Source organism: Pelmatolapia mariae, linkage group LG23 (genome assembly GCF_036321145.2).
Source record: "Pelmatolapia mariae isolate MD_Pm_ZW linkage group LG23, Pm_UMD_F_2, whole genome shotgun sequence".
NCBI classification, from domain to species: domain Eukaryota; kingdom Metazoa; phylum Chordata; class Actinopteri; order Cichliformes; family Cichlidae; genus Pelmatolapia; species Pelmatolapia mariae.
In genome coordinates this window covers 16597280-16615829 of record NC_086246.1, presented here as the reverse complement: position 1 = coordinate 16615829, position 18550 = coordinate 16597280, and the positions used below count along the sequence as shown (strand labels likewise).

At 42.0% G+C, this 18550-nt stretch overlaps 1 protein-coding gene across 2 annotated transcripts in view; it reads right to left on the bottom strand.

Moving 5' to 3' along the window:
• appa (amyloid beta (A4) precursor protein a) overlaps positions 1–18550 on the bottom strand; it is a 35644-nt gene that overhangs the window by 9874 nt on the left and 7220 nt on the right. Inside the window, exons 2-7 of one of the 2 annotated variants that reach the window (XM_063467879.1) lie at positions 6672–6839; positions 4792–4921; positions 4050–4162; positions 3771–3961; positions 3133–3452; positions 2381–2548 (exon numbers count right to left, since the gene is read on the bottom strand). In XM_063467879.1, coding sequence (XP_063323949.1) covers positions 2381–2548; positions 3133–3452; positions 3771–3961; positions 4050–4162; positions 4792–4921; positions 6672–6839 — 1090 coding nt within the window. The remainder of the gene's footprint in view (positions 1–2380; positions 2549–3132; positions 3453–3770; positions 3962–4049; positions 4163–4791; positions 4922–6671; positions 6840–18550) is intronic. The other variant, XM_063467880.1, reaches the window with a different exon arrangement.

The following is an 18550-nucleotide window of genomic DNA, read 5'->3' as shown; positions in this document are numbered from 1 at the left end:
GGGGACGTCCCTGTAAAGCAGTTCCCCACTGATTCAGTTTAAATCATCATTTTCATGTATTTGTGTGTGAATGCAGGATGAAATGTCCCTTTAATGTTTCTTGATGTTATTTAGGGTGGCGATCCAGTAATTCCCTCTTTAGGTATAATCCACGTCTGCAGTGATTCTACAGCATTCTTTGTTTTTTTTTGCGGTAATTATAACAATGTGATCTTTTCCCTTTAATTAGTCTTCGTTTGCTCCACTTTATTTGTGTGGCCTTTTCCTGCGCTGTAAAGGCTACAGCGGGGTATAAATGAATAATAATAATGTTAATAATGGCATTGATTTACTGCTCATTATAAACTCAACTGCTAAGTCCTGATTTCTATCCTTGTTTTTCTCGCTAACTGATCTTATAGTTGAACAAAAATATGAAGTGCTTTCCAAATAAAGCCTCTTACAATAGCTAGTTTCCATTACCTGGACAAGTAATAAATCAATGCACTGCACTAAAGGGCTGATAAGAAGAAGAAGAAAAAAAAAAGGATGGGAAACTAACCAATTTCAATATGAGCTATTTCAAAAATACCCACTTCTCACTATACAATAGGCTCTTTTGTAGACAGGACTATAAGCATTGTTACCCAAGCATTGTACCAAAGGAAATGACGGAATAGAGAAAAGACGTCAGGAACATGCACGCTAGGATTTATATGTCTCGCTAAAAATTGATCCGTTAGTGCAGTAGCGGTGGTGTAATTGTTTTCCTGCAGTCCTCTGCAGAGAACTCACGATGTCAGCCTCACCGAGTCTGCATGTGAATGAATTCATTAAGAAAACATCCAAGTGGAGAGCCTGTGTATGTGTGTGACTTCAGGGCAAAGGTTACAGTGCATCATTTTCTTACCTAAACCATGCTCAGCAGAGCAGAAATCCTGAACTCACACACACGCATGATCGATTATATCAGATCACAATATGGGGAGATAGAGAGAATGCTGCAGGGCACACGTGCACACAACCACCAACACACATACTGAGCAAGGTCATTGAACCTTACACAGTGAAAAAGTGAAATCAATGTCACGCTGTCACACACACAAACGCACACCTGTAAACAACAACAAGAGGGAAGTAATTTGGCAATCCAGGGCTGAGTTACCATTTGAAATCCAATCAGTTTGTGACTCGGCGATCACGTCTAACCAAACACAGAGGCGCTGAAAAATACATAAATAAGAAAATAAATAATTTTCCTCCCCCAAGTTTCAAGTTTCCATTAAAAACCTCTGACGATTCGACGTATCATCAAGGTGGGAGCAAAATACAGAATTAATAATTGAGCAATCATCCTCATTTTCAGCGATACCACTGATAATCAATCATCACAATGTGGAGATGGGAGGCAGGTATGCTCTGTGAGCGTGTAATGTTGCATTGATGAGTTTTTCCCCTTACCTCTACCTGGGGAATGTGTCACATTCTGCAAAATTGCACAAGGGTAATTTGACATCTGATTTCGGTGAATTGATTGAATTAACTTGAACTTTTTTCCTCAGCGATGAGGACGAAATAATGTAGGCAAGCCCACACCACGTCAGGGACGCGAGGGCGTAACAAGCAACGAAGTGCGGATTATTGCAAAAATAATTTGTGCCTGGATGATTTTATGCATCGTATTCATGCTGCAGTGTCATATATAAGATGATGGCCATGAAATAGCTGTAATTATAGAAATTATACTGGTTATCCTACAGGCTTCATAGGGGGAGAGCAGTGCAGCTCTTGCAATATAAAGCATGCCATTTAGTTTATGGAGCAAACTGTCCATGAAAATGAGCCCTGTGTATCTAACCAGTTACTGGAGCTTTTAGGCGTTGGCACCTCGCTCCAGCGCTGTCTGCTAAAATAAAAAAGGCATGTCCAGCTCTTAACAGCTTTCAAAACAAAACTAAGTTCAACCTGTTCCAAAGTTAAATGTATTGGAAAATAGAAATGCTTTAAAGCACAGGTGCACCCACACAAAACGCTCGGCGTGACACGCCAGAAGGACCCAACCTGCTCACTGACATCGGTGGGTGTGAAAGTAAAGGCAAGAGTGAGTGTGCAGGCAGTCAGGCAGGTGTTTTTAAAAGAAGTGCGGGAGAGGTAGAGTCAGTTTTTGGTGCAAACATATTTATTTACCTGACAGACAAACACACACACACACACACACACACACAGGGAGAGTGTGAGGAAAAGGTTAGGCAGGAGAGGCACAGCGAGCGAGAAACTTCGGAAACTTGTTTTGCGGCTAGTAGACAGCTGGGATAGACTGGGTGAGTAAAAAAAAGTGAGGAGTTGTGGACAAAACAACTGGCAATTGAGCCAGCGAGACGCTGCCTTAGGCTGGACTTACTGACGCTGCTGCAGACAGACAGGCAGTACGCCTCTGACTCAAAGTTATTCCTGTTGCCTCCACAGCCGCCGTAGATAAACTGAACACAGTGGCCCTCCTCGCGGTCAAAGTACCAGCGGGGCAGCATCGCCCGGCATGGACCTGTCTCTGCACTGGCCCAGCACACATCTTGGAGGACACACACACACACACACACGTGTACACACACTTATCAACCAGAAATTCCCAGAAAACCTCTGTAGTTAATCATGCTGGAGTGTCATCATTGATTGATGTCTTTGCAAAGAAAAAAAAAAAAAAAAAAAAAAAGAGATTTAAATTTAAGGACACACAAAAATAAATACAGCATCTGGAAAAAAAAAAGTTAAGTTTTACGCATTATTGATGCTGCCTGGGTTTGAATCTTTAGACCAATTTAACGCTAATGTAGAAACAGCGCTGTACAACCAATTCTGACTCTAGTGAAACGTGGCTAATGAAAGCTGTGAGATGACAAATGAACACGCTGAGAAAAATGACAGCAGGAAATTAATTGGTGAAGAACACGAGGTTCAATTGTGTTCAGCAAAGCATAAAAAAAATTTGCAGGGTAATAAAAACAAAAAAATCAAAATATGTTTAGCATGTTGTGCGATTGTTCCACATTAATCTAAATGCAAAACCTCCAAGTCACCTGATGGCTCTATTAAGCACGTTTCACATATTCCAGCCTTTTATTTACCAGACTAACAAAAACACTTGATGATCCTCACCCCTGACAACTTCCTCCACGGACTCGGTGGTGGTGGTGGTGGTTGTCGTCATGGCAACGTTGGTAGTCGGCTCACCGTCGATGAGTGAGTCGAGGATGTCGTCATCATTGTCATCATCTTCCTCTTCGTCCTCGTCGTCCACCAGCTCCTCATCTTCCTCTCCATCTCCATCCTGGTCATTGTCCAGCACGTCCTCTTCTTCATCCTCTTCCTCTTCTTCCTCTTCCTCTGCCACTTCTTCCTCCTCGTCCTCATCCTCATCTACCACAGATGGCTTTGTTTCCTCTTGCTGCTCCACTGGCTCTGGCTCACGCACCATACTGGGAGGAAAGGAGAGAAGAAAAAGGGGAAATGGTGAAGCAGGAGGGAGTCAAGAGACATATGGTGGAAAAAAAAAAAAAAGTGGGGTGGGGGAAAGGAGATAAAGAATGAAGGAGGAGGTAGATGAGAAGGATGAAGAGGGAGGCAGAAGAACGGAGACTATGATATAACCATTTTGCAGCTTCCCTTCAAGAAGAGAAATTGTGCCCACGTGGCGAAGCTACAAAATAAATCGGCTTCGCCTCCAATCACCTGAACACTGACGCATCACTCTGCTCTTTGCTGCCTTGGCCTCATTTATTTGTGCGAGTGCATACCTGTTGTCAGAGTAGTCGGTCTCCGCTCCGCCCCACCAGACATCAGAATCATCAGGATCCTGCTCAGCACTATCGGCGTCACGCTCCGCCTCAACGGGGCAGCACACAAACTCCACTCCTCGGAAGCGGTCGATGCCGCACGGCAGCAGCATCCCATAGTCGTGGAGGTTCATGGTGCGGTCTCCGCAGGACTGAGACGAGACAAAACGGATCAGTACATGCTCATGCAAGTCATTAAAGGAGTCTAAGGGTGTGTTGTGTGTGCAAGTGTGTACCCACCTCTTTGGCCACAGTGTGCCAGTGCAGGTGGCTCTCACACTGATCCATGCGCTCCTGGTGCAGGAACTTGCACTTATCAGGAACAAGCAGAGCATCGCTCACAAATTCTCCCACTGCAGCAAAAAACACACACACATTTAGATTTAACACATAATCTTGTGTCCGACTGGCTGCAGACAAATTTCAACAAATACTGATTCATCTCATAAAAGGCTCTTTTGAGTAAAATCAGAGCTTCATATAAACCAAGAGATTTTTGGCCTCTATAAGACAAGAGAGGACCAACATTAAACAAAAAGTGGGGAATTCTTCTGCCCATTAAAACCATTAAAGTAGGAGGTTCAAAGTTGGCCACTGCACCAGTCTTGTGAACAAAGACAGATCCTAAATTTCTGAGTGTGTCAGAATTTCACAATCCGACTGCTGCCATGACCAGCCAATAGGAAAGCAGAACTGGCGTTACATGGAAAAATATAAAAATCAAGATGATTTGTGGCAGCTGACTCCTGTCCTCATGTGTCTTGATCCCAATAACGTAGTCATCATTGCCATGCAATCTGCATGCATCAAACCTTATATCCCACCCAAGGAAAACTGTGAGGATTACAGTGAATCTGGGTTTAGAAGTAACTAACCACACCTATGAGCGCTGCTTTGGGATCGTGCTCACACACCATGTTGCTTGTGTTAAGTAAATCTGGCAGATGGTGTGAAAACTGAGTGGAACGCTTTGCGGACTCACCTAGGCAGCGGTAGGGCACCACGATGTGCATGTGACTGCGACACTGCTTGCGCCCCTTCTTGCACCAGTTCTGGATGCTGACTGGTTGATTGGCCTCCACCACGTTGGTAATCTGGAGTTCAGGGTAAACCTGTACACACAACATTAAGTCTTACAATGGGACACTATATCTACTGAGCAGGGCATGGACGTGTCACCTGCTTTCCTAACATTAGCTTGAATGACTGTTAATCATCAGCTTGTCACACTTTTGGCCACAGTGAGCTCAAACTGATGATGCTGAGGTCATCTTTAGTCATGCCTTCTTAGCCACATAGTTACAGCCATTAAGCGTTTGCTAATCTATTTTAAAGATGATCAATCCTTCCCTTTTTAATTGCCTTTAAAAAAAGAAAGAAAAAACAGAAAGAATCCACCACACCTTTCCTTCCTTGCTTTTTCTCCATCCCCCGAGATACAATCTTCACAGCTCTGCAGTGCTCCTCGATGCTGTTCCTGCTTACCAGGACTGCTGTGTTTACCTCTATATTCTCAGCCATGCGTGACATCTGCCTCTACGCAATATTCTGAGTTGGCATGTCATCCCTCTCCCTTCGTTCTTTTTCATGACATCTCCTCTTCTATTTTCTCTGCCTTCACGCCTCTCACAAAAGTGATGGGGAAAAAATAGTCTTTCCATAACCTTCTTGGTTCCTTGTCACCGTAGACAAGTCGTTTTTTCCTCTGTTCAGCTTATAAGAGGAAGGTTCTCAATCTTTTCCCTTTTTTTTTTTAAAAATCTTTAATATCAGCAGTTCAAACTGCATAAAAAGCTGGGATTTGGCAAGCATTTGTTTCTTATCACTAGATTTGTTATCAGTGTAAACAATGGGAGGGTGAATTTATTTTCCTTTGCTGTAATTTTTTTCCCTCCAGAGACTGCTCACCTCCTCTTATCAGATGAATTGCTTTTATCGTAGATTATTTAAACACACTGATAAGTGAGACTGCTGTAATTATCCAGATAAAAAGCTCCTGTTTTGTGTTTGCAGAAAAGTCATAGTGAAATGTAACAGCCTCAGTCAGAAGGGTGTGTTCAGTTCTCTTGGGTTAAACGACAACAAAAAGAGTTCACCGTCTCACGTTAAACTTTTAGTTAGTTCACTTTCAAGCTGCCTAATTACAAGCCAAGTCACATGGACTTAAGCAGCTTGTTTACTGAGCAGAGTTTTGGCATCATGTCATCCTGCCAAACTGGGGATTTTGGTGACTAAAAACAAATCTGCTTGCCGACTGTGTAGCCCACTCGTGACAGACTTCTCTGTTCTCTATTTACTTCTCTATTACACTTCTACAGCATCAAACCAGTTAAACTTGTGGGATATTGATCAGGTCAGTTAAGTAGCAGAAGGGGTTTGTTCATCAGTTTCATCTTTGGTGTTAACGAAACTAACTCCTAGACAAGGCAACAATGAGACAACCACTAAAACAGGAATGGTTTTACTGGTGCAGGCTACTAACATGTTCTCCCTCCTCATCTTTTCTGACTGTTTGTTCACTAGTTTTGCATTTGGCTGGGGTCACTGTCACTACTGGTAGCATGGACCCTACAGAGGTTACACACGGTGCTCTCAGAGGGTCAGTCTAATGGTTAAAATCTACTAAAAATCGCCCACGTCACCACATCCCAAGTTATCATCTAGACTCATTCCCCACTCAAAACAAAATAACCACATAGCCGTTGAAGTTTTCCCCTCTATCACACTATCCTGACATTCACAGTGTGTATCCCCCTGTCTTTAGTATCCCCCCTTTGGGCCTTTTTATTACAATTAAAACAATAAAGATTTATATCAGTTGATTAATAGGACACCTCCGCCCCACAAAAACACACACTTTACCTCCTGGCAGTATTGCAGGATGCCCTCCTTGGTACCGATGCAGCTCTTTGTGCCCGAGGGGTCCGGCTCCCACTTGCCACTCTGGACGTTGATGTGCATGTTGAGTTTACCACAAAACATGGCCACCTGGGGCTCTGCCAACAGGCCCATCGAAACATCTGTAGGCACCTGCGGGTGGGCGGGGCAGGGGTGAAGGGGGAAAACAGAGAGCGAGAGATTTAATGAGATATACAACTCGCGTTAAACTCCTTGAGCACTCGCGCTGAAAAATGCAAGACGGATGCAATTAAATTTTATTACTCAGATAGAGGAGGGTCGGGAGAGGAGAGGAGATTAGTGTGTTAGATGAAAAGTAAGATGAGACGAGCTGGTTTAAGATGAGAAGTGGGAAATGAGGGGAAGATGAGGAAAGCCGAAGATAAGATGTTCGTGAAGGGAGCGCTGGAGCAAGTTTTTTTCTGTACCCCCGTCAGATTTCATCAAAAATGTAGGTTTATGGCCATAAAACCCTTAACAGTGCAATCAAACACTTATTGCTGCAGTATTGCTCACTGTTCAGAAAGATCCTGCTGAACAGAAACGATGAAAATAACAGATCTAAATAAGTGAAACAAAAGTGATGGACTTGGGGGCGGGAAAAAAAAAAAAATCAATATCTTTACAAGAATAAATTACCTCAGACAACAGGCCTGGGGCAATCCAATACACCCTCTGTTGTCTATGATGCTCAGCCACAAGCGCACATACACCCACTCAACTGCCCTGTGCTATACCCTATTCACGGGTATATCTCTGCTCATGTTTTTGCCTTTTTTTCCAGGACAGTATAGTGTTTATATAACCCTCTGTTGATTTGTTTTTGGCTCATTTCTCTGGGAACAAGCTGGCTGCAGGCACGGGGAGTGTGTGTCCGTGTGCGTTCGTGTATGGAAGAGAGAAGGCCTGCCTTTGGCATGAATGTATTAATTTTTGTGTTAATTTACGCTCCTGGGTGTGTGTCGATTCGTGCCTCCTCTTATGCGTGTGCCACTGCTGCCTTGCCCGCATAAGAAGGTTTTGTGCTGGAGCTCCCCTAGGAGAGGAGGTGCAGACAAACCTCTGAATGTCTGCATTGTACTGGCAAATGAGCTAGAACAAAATGGGAGGGAATACAGGAGGGTGGGGAAGGAGACAGAGAGAGAGGAGAGAGGGGGCTGTTGCCATTGTGTGCTCCCCTAATCTTGTTAATGGTTTTGAAGGGACTGGCAGGCAAACAAATGTTGTTTTGTGAGATGGATAGCATATTTTTTCCCCCTCCAGACTTGATTCTCTCCAAGCAGCCAGGGGCATAAAGTCCTCTTCCAATATGAGAATGGCTGGTGGGGGCCATCAATTTGGATTCAATTTAAAGCTGAAAACTCAAACCTTTGGATCAATTTAGCGAGTGAGTATCTGGTTTATCGGCACAGAGACGAACTATATCAGCTTTCATTATGTCCCATTTACACACATATTGTATTTACACACTTGGCAGGAGGAGAAGATGGCAGCACTCTCTGGACCCGTTACTTCATTTTCTATTTTCACCTGATGGCGCTCAGAAAAGCCAAGCAAAGCGGAAAAGAAAGCTTGCCAGGTACACAAACGCTGTAATGCAGCTGAGGACTACTGCTGTGAAATGAACATCTGAAACATATCGAGCTGAAATGTATTCAATTGGCTCTTTTAAAAAAGCAAAACAAAAATTGTACCATTAAAAGAAAACTGTTATATACATAGGTGCTAGCAGTAGTAAATCCATCTGTCAAATAGTATAAACCGAGTGTTTTGCTTTACACTAATCAGATTCATATGAAGGCGATCACATATATTGGTAGTTCTCAATTATAGACTTGAAACCATTAAAGGGGCATTCAAAGAGTGCATTCATTGAGAAAAACTAATTCGATTTTTACCCCTATTTATCTGCAGCCCTTTTATTTCAGTAAATGCAATTACTGTGAAAACAAGCAGGATTAAGTAGAAATTTATAATCTTGATAAAAAAATGATGAAGCATTTCTGCAACATCGCACTCACACATTGTAATTAATGATAAACAATCTTAAATTCTGAGCATTTATAAGTTACTATTTGCTGCTTACAAACAGAGGTGAGATGAGGCTAACCAATGTATTTTATCATTAGCATCCTGTTCTTGCCAACTGTTTTTACACATAAAAACAGTGAAAACTACAAGGGCACGCAAAGAGAGCAACTCCACCCGAGGTGCAACGGCTTTATCTAAAATTTAATGGTTTTCAAAGGAGGCGTCTATTGGACCGCAAGTCTTTTTGAAACCACAACTATCGCCATCTGGTGGCCTTCAGACAGAATGCAGCTTTAACGCACTTCTAAATTGGCTTAATCCATGTTTTATACTGTCTACGGTCCAAATATGGCCTCTTCTGGCTGTCCAGTGCACTGAAGCTTTAGCATTTTAGACCAATGGGCTAATGTCCAATGTCGTTTGTTTTGAGGCATTTAACCTAACAGTAACATCATTTTATCATCACAATGAAAAAGAAAGCAAATTAATAAAAACAGTGTAATAATGTGTTTGAAATGAAATCACAGAACACACACACACACACACACACACACACACACACACACGATTCGGGTTACACTGACATGGGTCAAATATGCACACCTTTTTTTTTTTAGTAGATGCATCTATGTTATCAATTTCTTTTTTTTTTTTTTTTTTTTTTCAATTTAACATTCAATATTTAGTATTTATTGCTGTTTACACTTAGCTAGATTAACATGATGGTGTTGTGTTTAGTATGTTGCTTTGTTTTTTTTTTTTTGCTTGTTTTCTATTCTTTTTCTCTCAACAGGTGATCCAGGAGATTTTTTTTTCCTCTTTGTCTTTGTAAGTGCCCTTTCTCACTGTCCCTCTTCCCTTCTGTTTTTCATTTCCTTCCTCTCTTTCTTTCTCCCTTTCCTATCCCCCAATCATGTCTGTCTCATCTGTAACTACTGAAAATAAAATAAATAATAACAACAAAAGTTGATCAAATGGACCAATACGGCAATGCCATGATGATCCATTTGGCAAAATAAATCCATTTGGTATCCTTGTTGGTCTTCAGACAACAATTCTGACGGCTAAAGAACCAAATGGGACAGACAAAAAAAAAAAAAAAAAAAAAATATGCACACCTTTAAAAGTTCACATCCCCCACTCATCAACATAAGTGGCAGCATGTAGTAGCGCCAAAGTCAGTAAATCACCATCTCCACACATGAAGTAGGGTGTAAAGTCCCCCATTAGCTGCAGCCCTCCTCAGCTCCCACAAATGACACTTAACACTGGTGGCCATTGGTCTTGACACTAAGCCATCTGCACCACCCAGGGTTATTTAAGGGTCTGCTGCTTGATTCCCACACTGCCATCTGTGAGCCATCAGACACAGATCACAGTCCGCCCTGTTCACTAATAGTAAAATCCCAGGGCAAAGTAAGAATGGAAACTTTTCTTTAAAAAGTAGTTCATATAGACTATCTTTTAATTAAAACTCTCTGGGTGCCCAATTCAATTTTGACCGTATCTCTCCACCCTCTGGCCTTACTTTACCGCTTACTGGAAAAGGAAAAAAAAACAAAAAACAACTTCCTCTCTGCTTTGGGGCATAGGTAGGGAAATTTCTGTCGACTGCTTGCTGGCATTTAAATTCTGTGTGTAGAACTGTTTTGGTTGGCAAATCGTACCCCAGCTAATCATGTGCTCTTCCTTCTCATTCGCCGCTGCTATATCTCGACCGCGCCGTCTTCTGTTGATGAAGGAGGAGGGGAAGTGGGTTGTCGGCCAAGGTTTTGCAGCAAGCTTATAAATCAGAATCACTGGATGATCGAGAGAGAAGCAAGTGCGAGAAAGAACAATAACCACAATACCGAGAGACAGGGAGAAATGGGAGGGCAGATGAATTGGACAATAAGCCTTCAGGCTCGAGCAGGTCAGGCTCTTAGTAAAACTGAAAGGATGCGAGAATGAAGGGCCAGAGACAGATGATAAGATGTGAAGCTGTGGTGTCAGGAAAAGCTTAGAAGATGGAAAGAAGTTTGTAGTCGATTACATCAGTTCTTTAGAAAGAACCACTGAATATCTCCTGCTGAATCTTCTAGTAGCTACATAAATAATGACCTGCACACATTTTCCAGTTTACAAATCCTCTCTAAATGAAAGATGGGCTGGATAAAAAGGGCCATTCTTTTTTATTTTGTTGTGGTCTTCTGGTTTCAGAGCCAACCTTGTGAGCTAGAATCTACCCCGAGCAGGCAACAGATGGACTCAATAAAAGGCAGTCTGACAAATGGTGACACACGTCAGCAACAAAGTGTCGCACATTATACGAGGAGACACCAGGCTTCCCTCATCTCCTTCATTCGCTCTGTCTTTATCCCATCTCGGCTCCGGTTCACAGTCCTTCCAGTCTGCCAGCCGGTCAGACTGGCACGGAGGGGAGGGAGCAGTAATCTGGGCACTGAGGATTAGAACGCCAGCACGGCCAGGAGAAATATCCCCCTTTGGTCTCAATCTGGCATGATAGCCATCACGGCAAGTACAGGGAATAAGCTAGGGGAAAGGAGTGGTGATGCTATATGAGATTGACCCTGTGAAGATAGTTCAATTAAAGTCAGCAGAAAATCCAGTCACATACTGCTTGGTATGCTATTTCTCCCTGAAAAGTGATGCAACTAAAGCAGTGATCCATCAAAAAAAAAAAAAAAAGAAAAAAGGGAAAGAGAGAAAAAAAAAAAGCAGCTTTCAGCTTCAGGCTGCTTTTATTAATCAGATTAACTGATGAAAGGAGCCTATTGTTTGATCAAAATGAGAGCAAGAAATTCGAGAGCTCCAGTTTAGGAGGTCAAACAAAATACCAGAAAAAAGAAGACGAAATCTTCTCATGTGCCTTTTCTCAGCAAAAAACTGCAAAATTACTGCAACTGAGTAGAGAAAATATAAAGCTGAGCTATCGGGCGCGGTCGCAGCAACATTAAGTTGTGTGTAGTCTTTTGTTCAGGTTGTTACAGCTCATTATCGAGCCCTAAAAAGCACAGCACCATGATAATCTAAGTATAAAAAGGACATTGTTAACCCTCCAGTAGAAAGAAATCCACATCTAATAATGTAATGCAATAACATACAAGTTTATATTAGTTTGGCGATTAAAGTGAGATTATTTCCTGCTGCAATTTTCTAGAGTGGTGTGCTACCCCACGGAGGGTTCTGATGAGAGTGACAAGATCAGTGCGGCGCTTCACATGAACCGGCCCACATTTCTGTCACGCTATGATGTAAAAATCACAGATGGATGCATTTCCATCACATCTGACAAATCTTAGACTCATGCAATGTGATCTTTGCTTTATCCTCATCGTCGTCATGTGACTGTCAAATGTTCTGCATTAAGGGATAATTGATTTGGTTGTGGTCTTTTTTTTGGTTCACACACACTTTTGATTTAAAGATCAGTAGTTAGATTAGTGCTAAAACTAATTACTGATGAGTCATTTTATAAATCAACAGAAAACCTGCTTTTCATTACTTTTTAAAAAAAAAAATTATTTATTTTTCCCCGTGCACCATATAACAAGTTGCAACGCGCGTTCGCGTATACAAAAGGCACTGTTTTAGTCTGCTAGAGTGGGATTTTCACGGCATATTCTGCACCACATCTCTGTGTGTTCATCATTTGTTTGAAGCCAGCTCACCTCCTGCAACCACTTTTCTGAGAATACGCGCTTCTTTTGCGGTTCGGACTCTGACATTTCTTTGGAGGTGGAGGAACACCAAAGTAATTGCTTAAAGGAGCTTGCTTCTTCGACATCTTTAAGAGTTCTAAACAAATGTCTGTCCTCCTCCAGAAAATCTTATGTACGCAAACGCGCGTTGCAACTTCTTATCTGGAGCGCGTCTTTTATTTTGACAGCGAATGCGCACCTGCAGACCACTTATGTGCACCCCTGTCTATACTGACCACTACAATAGCTGCAGCTGTTCAACTACTCATTAACACAAATATCTTAATAGCCAGTCACATGACAGAAACTCGATGCCTTTAGGTATGTAGACATGGTTAAGATGACTCGCTCAAGTTCAAACTGAGCATTAGAATGGGGAAGGAAGGTGATTTAAGTCATTTTGAATGTGCCTTGGTTGTCTGAGTACTTCATACAATGCTGATCTGCTGAGATTTTCATGCACATCCATCTCTAAGGTTTACAGAGAATGACCCTAAAAGAGAGAAAATATCCAAGGCCTCTTCACCCACAGAAAATGAAGAATGGCTAGACAGGTGTCGATGGGAAGGGAACAGTTACAACCAAGGTCTGCAGAAGAGCATCTCTAAAGCCCCTTTTCCACTAGTACCAACTCGACTCGACTGGTTTTCCATTACAATCCAGGACGACCAGGATGTTCATGGTTGTCATCACAGCAACGCTGCCGAGCATCCCGTCGCGTAATTAGCATGCAACATGAACGCTGCAACAAAGGTGGACATCGAGGAAACCTGCTGGGACCAAGACGTTGTTTTTTGTAGCCATTTCCCTCGTTGTCGGGTTACAAAAATGGCAGTTTTGCTTTTCCTGAACGAGACGCTCTCATGACTCATCAAGTGACGCCACTGATCAGCCAATCGGTAGCATGCAGTCCGACAATGTCACATTTTAGTACCTGATTGGATTGCTTGGAACCCCGGCCGAGCAGGTACTATTTTAGTACCTGGTACCAGGTACTGAGACCTAATGGAAAACCCTCAAAACCGTGCCAAGTTGATCTGAGTAGGTACTAATGGAAAGGGGGCTTAAATGCACAATATGTTAAACCTTGGAGCAGCCGTTGTCAGTTTTATTCCTCATTATCATCTTGGCTCCACACATCTCATCACGTGTCTCAAACAGTCAGAGATTACATTCTGCTCTTTACTCCAGTGAATATACCTTTCCAGATGTCAGTGATACTTTAAAAGCTTTTTGAATCATTCTTTATCTAATTGTTGTATCCTTGTAAAAAAAAAAAAAAAAAAAATGCTGTAAATATCTGCATCATAACCCTGCCTTATTCCAGCATTTTCCTTCCTCATTCTGTCTGAAATGATCAATATGTGATGATTTATTGTAACATAAAATAATATAGTTGGATGATGAGTGTAAAACATCTGAATTTTAAAAAGATCCAGTGTTAAACTTTATTTGAAAATAACGCTACTTCCCTACAAAAGGCACAGTTTTTAAATTATGTGATAGACATCTGGGTAAAAGCCCCTGGTTATTTATTGGAGTTTTATTCATTAAAACATAACAGACATTTTTAATTAACAGGGAAATGCTGATATCTGTAAAATAAGAAAACACATTTATGCTTTATTGTATAGGTAATATATAAGTGTATTCACTTCCCAAAGGGCTACTCAGAGTCTTTAAAAAAATAAATAAATTAGAAAATGGTAATAAGGCTTATTTTAAAATACCATTCAGTCTTGAAAATGTCCCAAAATCTCCTGAATATTTTCTACAACAAATTTACCATAAATGCTGTCAAAAATGTTTTGTTTTTTTAAACCTTTAAAAAAAGAAAAAAAAAGAAAGTATTTTTGAAATAATTCGTTCAACCTTGAAAAAACACAAATTTGGGGTAAACTCTACTATCTGCTCCTCGACTCTCAGAGGACCGAACATGCCCAGCGATCTATACCACTGCACGCCACTCCACACGTGGGAGTCATAAAGACATAACTCTTCTTCCACTTTATGGTAAACTGCCTAACCGTTCCCGTCTCAGAGCCGCCTGTGACTGCTGCATTCACTGATGTGATTATCTGCATTAATAGCAGAGAAAAGCAGGGACAAGTTTATTACCCCCTTGGTGTCAGAGAAAGAAATATTACATCACATGTATACGAAATGCAAATAAATCCATTTTCTCACGCACGCGGCTCACTCGCAGAGAAGCACGGAAATAGTTTAATGTATTCCAGCGCACCAAAAGACACACACAAACGTAATCTTTGAAGTGTCCCCCATGGGCGCTGGTCCTGAAGCGCTATTAATTGTGCAGTCTTATCTGTGTGGCCCAGGCCTGCCACGGGGAGTTGGGTGAAGGTGGTGGTGGGGCTGGTGGAAGGAGGAGGGGGGGAATAAGAGGGAGGGTGTCTTAGATCAGCTCTCCCTCCAGGGGGAGACTCCCTGGAGTGCACAATGTGTTGCAGGAGCCACACACACACTCTGGGACGCATCTTTTACAGGCATCTTTGGTTTTATATGTCCAGGCTAGCAGCAAACAAAACAAGGCATTATTGTCCAAGCTGGTACATAATGTTCCACAGACAAATGATAACGTCAGCTGAGTGGTGAGTGTTTAGAGATGCCTAACAATTACTTAGATACACGAGAGATAGCAGCTTAACACAATGCAAATAATGACTTTGCTGCGTTAACCTCAGAAGCTTTCAGCATTTGAGATTCAGATTAGATGCCGTGTGATACACTGCAAACTTAGATGCTTTCCTTCTAGTCATTAATCAATCAGCTGCGGTGGAATCGAGCAGAAGCCCGGCTGTCTGTGGCTTGTTTACAAGATGCATTGCTGTGGGATTTCGTTTACTTGCAATGGCTGAATTAAATAAGACCGGCGAGGTAACGGAAGTGCTGCAGTATGTGCGAGTCTGCATCGGCCCGACGAGCCGGCCCTGATGTTACCCAAACCCCCAGATCACCTCTGACCTGCCCAAAAGTGTGTGTAGAATGGCATCCCATCATACTGGTGTGTATATAACATTACCAGTGCCTGATGTTTGGGAAGCACATCTAGTGGATAGTGTTTCACTAATTACAGGGCAGTCAGGTCTGCTTCCCCTCCCCTCACCCTCCCTGTCAACCAGAAATTCAATTACAGAGTAGATCTAAAAACTAAATAAAGATCATTGTCATCAAACATTTTTAGGTTATTCAGGACAGAAGCTCTGATCTAAATATATAACAGGAAAAAAAAAATCTGGGAGTAGGATGATTGCTTAGCTCATCCTCCAATAGCTTCAGGTGGGGCATATGGAGCTAAATCAGGTTTTAATGAAACCCGAGCACCTCAACAACAATGCATCATGTCCATTCAGGAATTGCTTAAAAATCAATAGATGTGCATCAGTATGGGATAAATACAGATTTCCTTACTGATTTCTGCTTAAAGAACAAACTGACACAATCAAATGTTTCCTCGGATCAAGACTGAAGGCTTATTCCTTTTAAGCGCGTCTGTCTGTGTCGATGACCTTCACAACGACACCCTAACTGGTGTTCTTGATATGTTCTCTTCATGTGCGTGCCATCTATTTTTTTTTTTCTTACTCGCGGCTTATCCCACAGTCCTCATCTTAAAAAGTTTGCATATAGTCTGAGAGGAGAATTTAAGTTTGTTTGAAGAATTATCTTCATTCATATTCAGTGCGATTAAGCTCTGTCTCGGGGGGGTTCCCCTGGAATTAGCATCTCAGACAAATCTGTTTAAAATCTGATTAAGAAGTGTGCAAGAAACACACATCTGACTTCTGCCCATTTAATTTGTCTAGAGGTGATGGAAGGACTTTTGGTTTCCTTAGTTATAATCACCATGGACACAGAGGCTGGTCTCAACCCCGGGGACGGCTTGTTATAACCTCCCTCTGGCTGCGGCAACCTGAGGCAACACCATTATCCAAGTCGCCGGGGAGCAGGAATTTCATCATCTGGTTACTTAGCTTTGAAAGGAAGTGGGTTGGTTGATGTGTAACTTGCACATCACTGCGTGTGCATGCGTTTGTGTGTGTTAAACGTTAAGCCATTGTACCGGCCTGGTAAACTGGCCCTGACCTCAACGGGACTCAGGCGGGAGTCACTTTGCAGCGACATGCCAACATAAACAGATGGACCTCTGATCGCTGATGCCCACAGACACACAAACACGGTGATTAATTTATAAACTTAGATCAGAGATTACCAAAACCGCTTTTGCTTCAACAGAAATATGCACAAATACACTAAATATTTCTGTCAAACGCTTCTTTGCAGGACTGCGGTGGGAAATTTTTTTTTTTTTTTTTTTTTTAAAACAGCTTCTTGTAATTAAAATGTTTAATTATGTGGGCAAACATTTCTGAATGTTATTGACTTTTATCACCATGTCAGCTTTTTTGTCAGTGGCCAGAGTTACAAAACCAACCAACCCACAACACTTAGCCAGTTAAAGCCCTGTGGTCACAAATGGACCAAAGGAAAAACAGAATTTCCAATTATAACTGATGGGCATGGAAACAGACGGGCATTTAAATATTGCTGGGGTTTTTTAGTCTCAAAGAACATTACACTAAAACTTGTGCACTTTTAACCAAAAAGAGTCAATGTACACACTTTCAGGACTTGAACTACCTACAGCCAATTTAGATTTATGGATCAACTTAACATGTATGTCTTTGGACTGTGGGAGGACGCTGGTAGCACTTAGAGGACAAGCAAACACCACATAGAAATGCCAAGGCCAGGGTAGAGCCAGGATTTGAACCAGGACCTTCCTGCTGTGAGACGACAATGCAGACAAAGCCGCTACGACTGTGCCACCCATTGAAAAAACATTTCGTAATGTATTCATTAGCATCAACTTCAGAGGACACTGCTTAAAATAATTCAGCTGACTGATGTCAATACTCATTTAGTGTTTGATTATTTGATTGTCGTTTTGTTTTGAGGTTTTGTTTGTTTGTTTTTTTAAATACCCCGATTTGTACCTGGGGAAACAAATTATCTGTCTCTTTTAGCTCTTAACATCATGTTTGCATATTTAGCTGGCACAAAATTGATGGGAGACAAAAAAAAAAAAAAAAAAAAAAAAAATAGACATCACAGCCAAAAAAAAATGTCTTATTTGTTCTAGTGAGGAGCCTGGGGTCTTGGTGATCTCTCGACAGGAGGTAAATGAAGGGGGGGACAAACATGCTAAAGCACCACACCAGTATTTCCAATGTAGATTTTAGTATTATGCAGTGTTCTTATTTTCCTGCTTTAACCTTAACTGCATTACATGCAGAGGACAACAAACTGACCAGCTTAGCAAGGTGGGCAAATTCTGTTTCTAAAATCTCAAATGGATATGAAAGCAGCTCGGGGTTTGTCATTGTCATTTCAAACAATTGGGATTTTCTAATGAGTGGTTTCCCACCATCCACGCAAAAACACACAAACACACATGGCTTGTTCTGCATCGGTCCGGTTTACTGCACAAATGCAGGAAGCCCGCTTCTATCATGGAGTCCAAACAGGAAAGGGATCCAGAAATAGCACAACGCCGTCAAGAATTCCCGTTCGCTCTTTGGTGCAAATCTCCGCTGTGCTTGCACACAGCAGAAATCATGCTGACTGACACACACACACACACACACACACACACACACACACACACACACAGAAGCTTGGCATTTGAAACAAGTGTTCCAATTTCACAGTTGGACTCCGAGAGCACTTGTCATCTACAATTGATGGCGTGCCGCCTGACTTGAAGAGGTACTAGATTCATAAACCCTCTGATCTGTGCATCTCCATCCCATTCCATGTACAAGCACACCAGTAACACAGTAACACATGGAAAGCACGGGTTTTTCAGAATAAAAGCAAAAGTGACAAATTCTTGTGATGAAAATCTAGACGCGGGTAAGAAGAACAGCGGGAATAACACGGAAAAGCCTAATTATACCAGGCACCTGGGGGAAGGCTGTACTGCTATGGCAACCATGAACACCCAAGACGACGAAGGGGGAAGCGAGACAGGAGAGGATGAGATCATTTCTGTAAGTGATGAAATATAAGCTTTAAAAACAAGGACCCTTG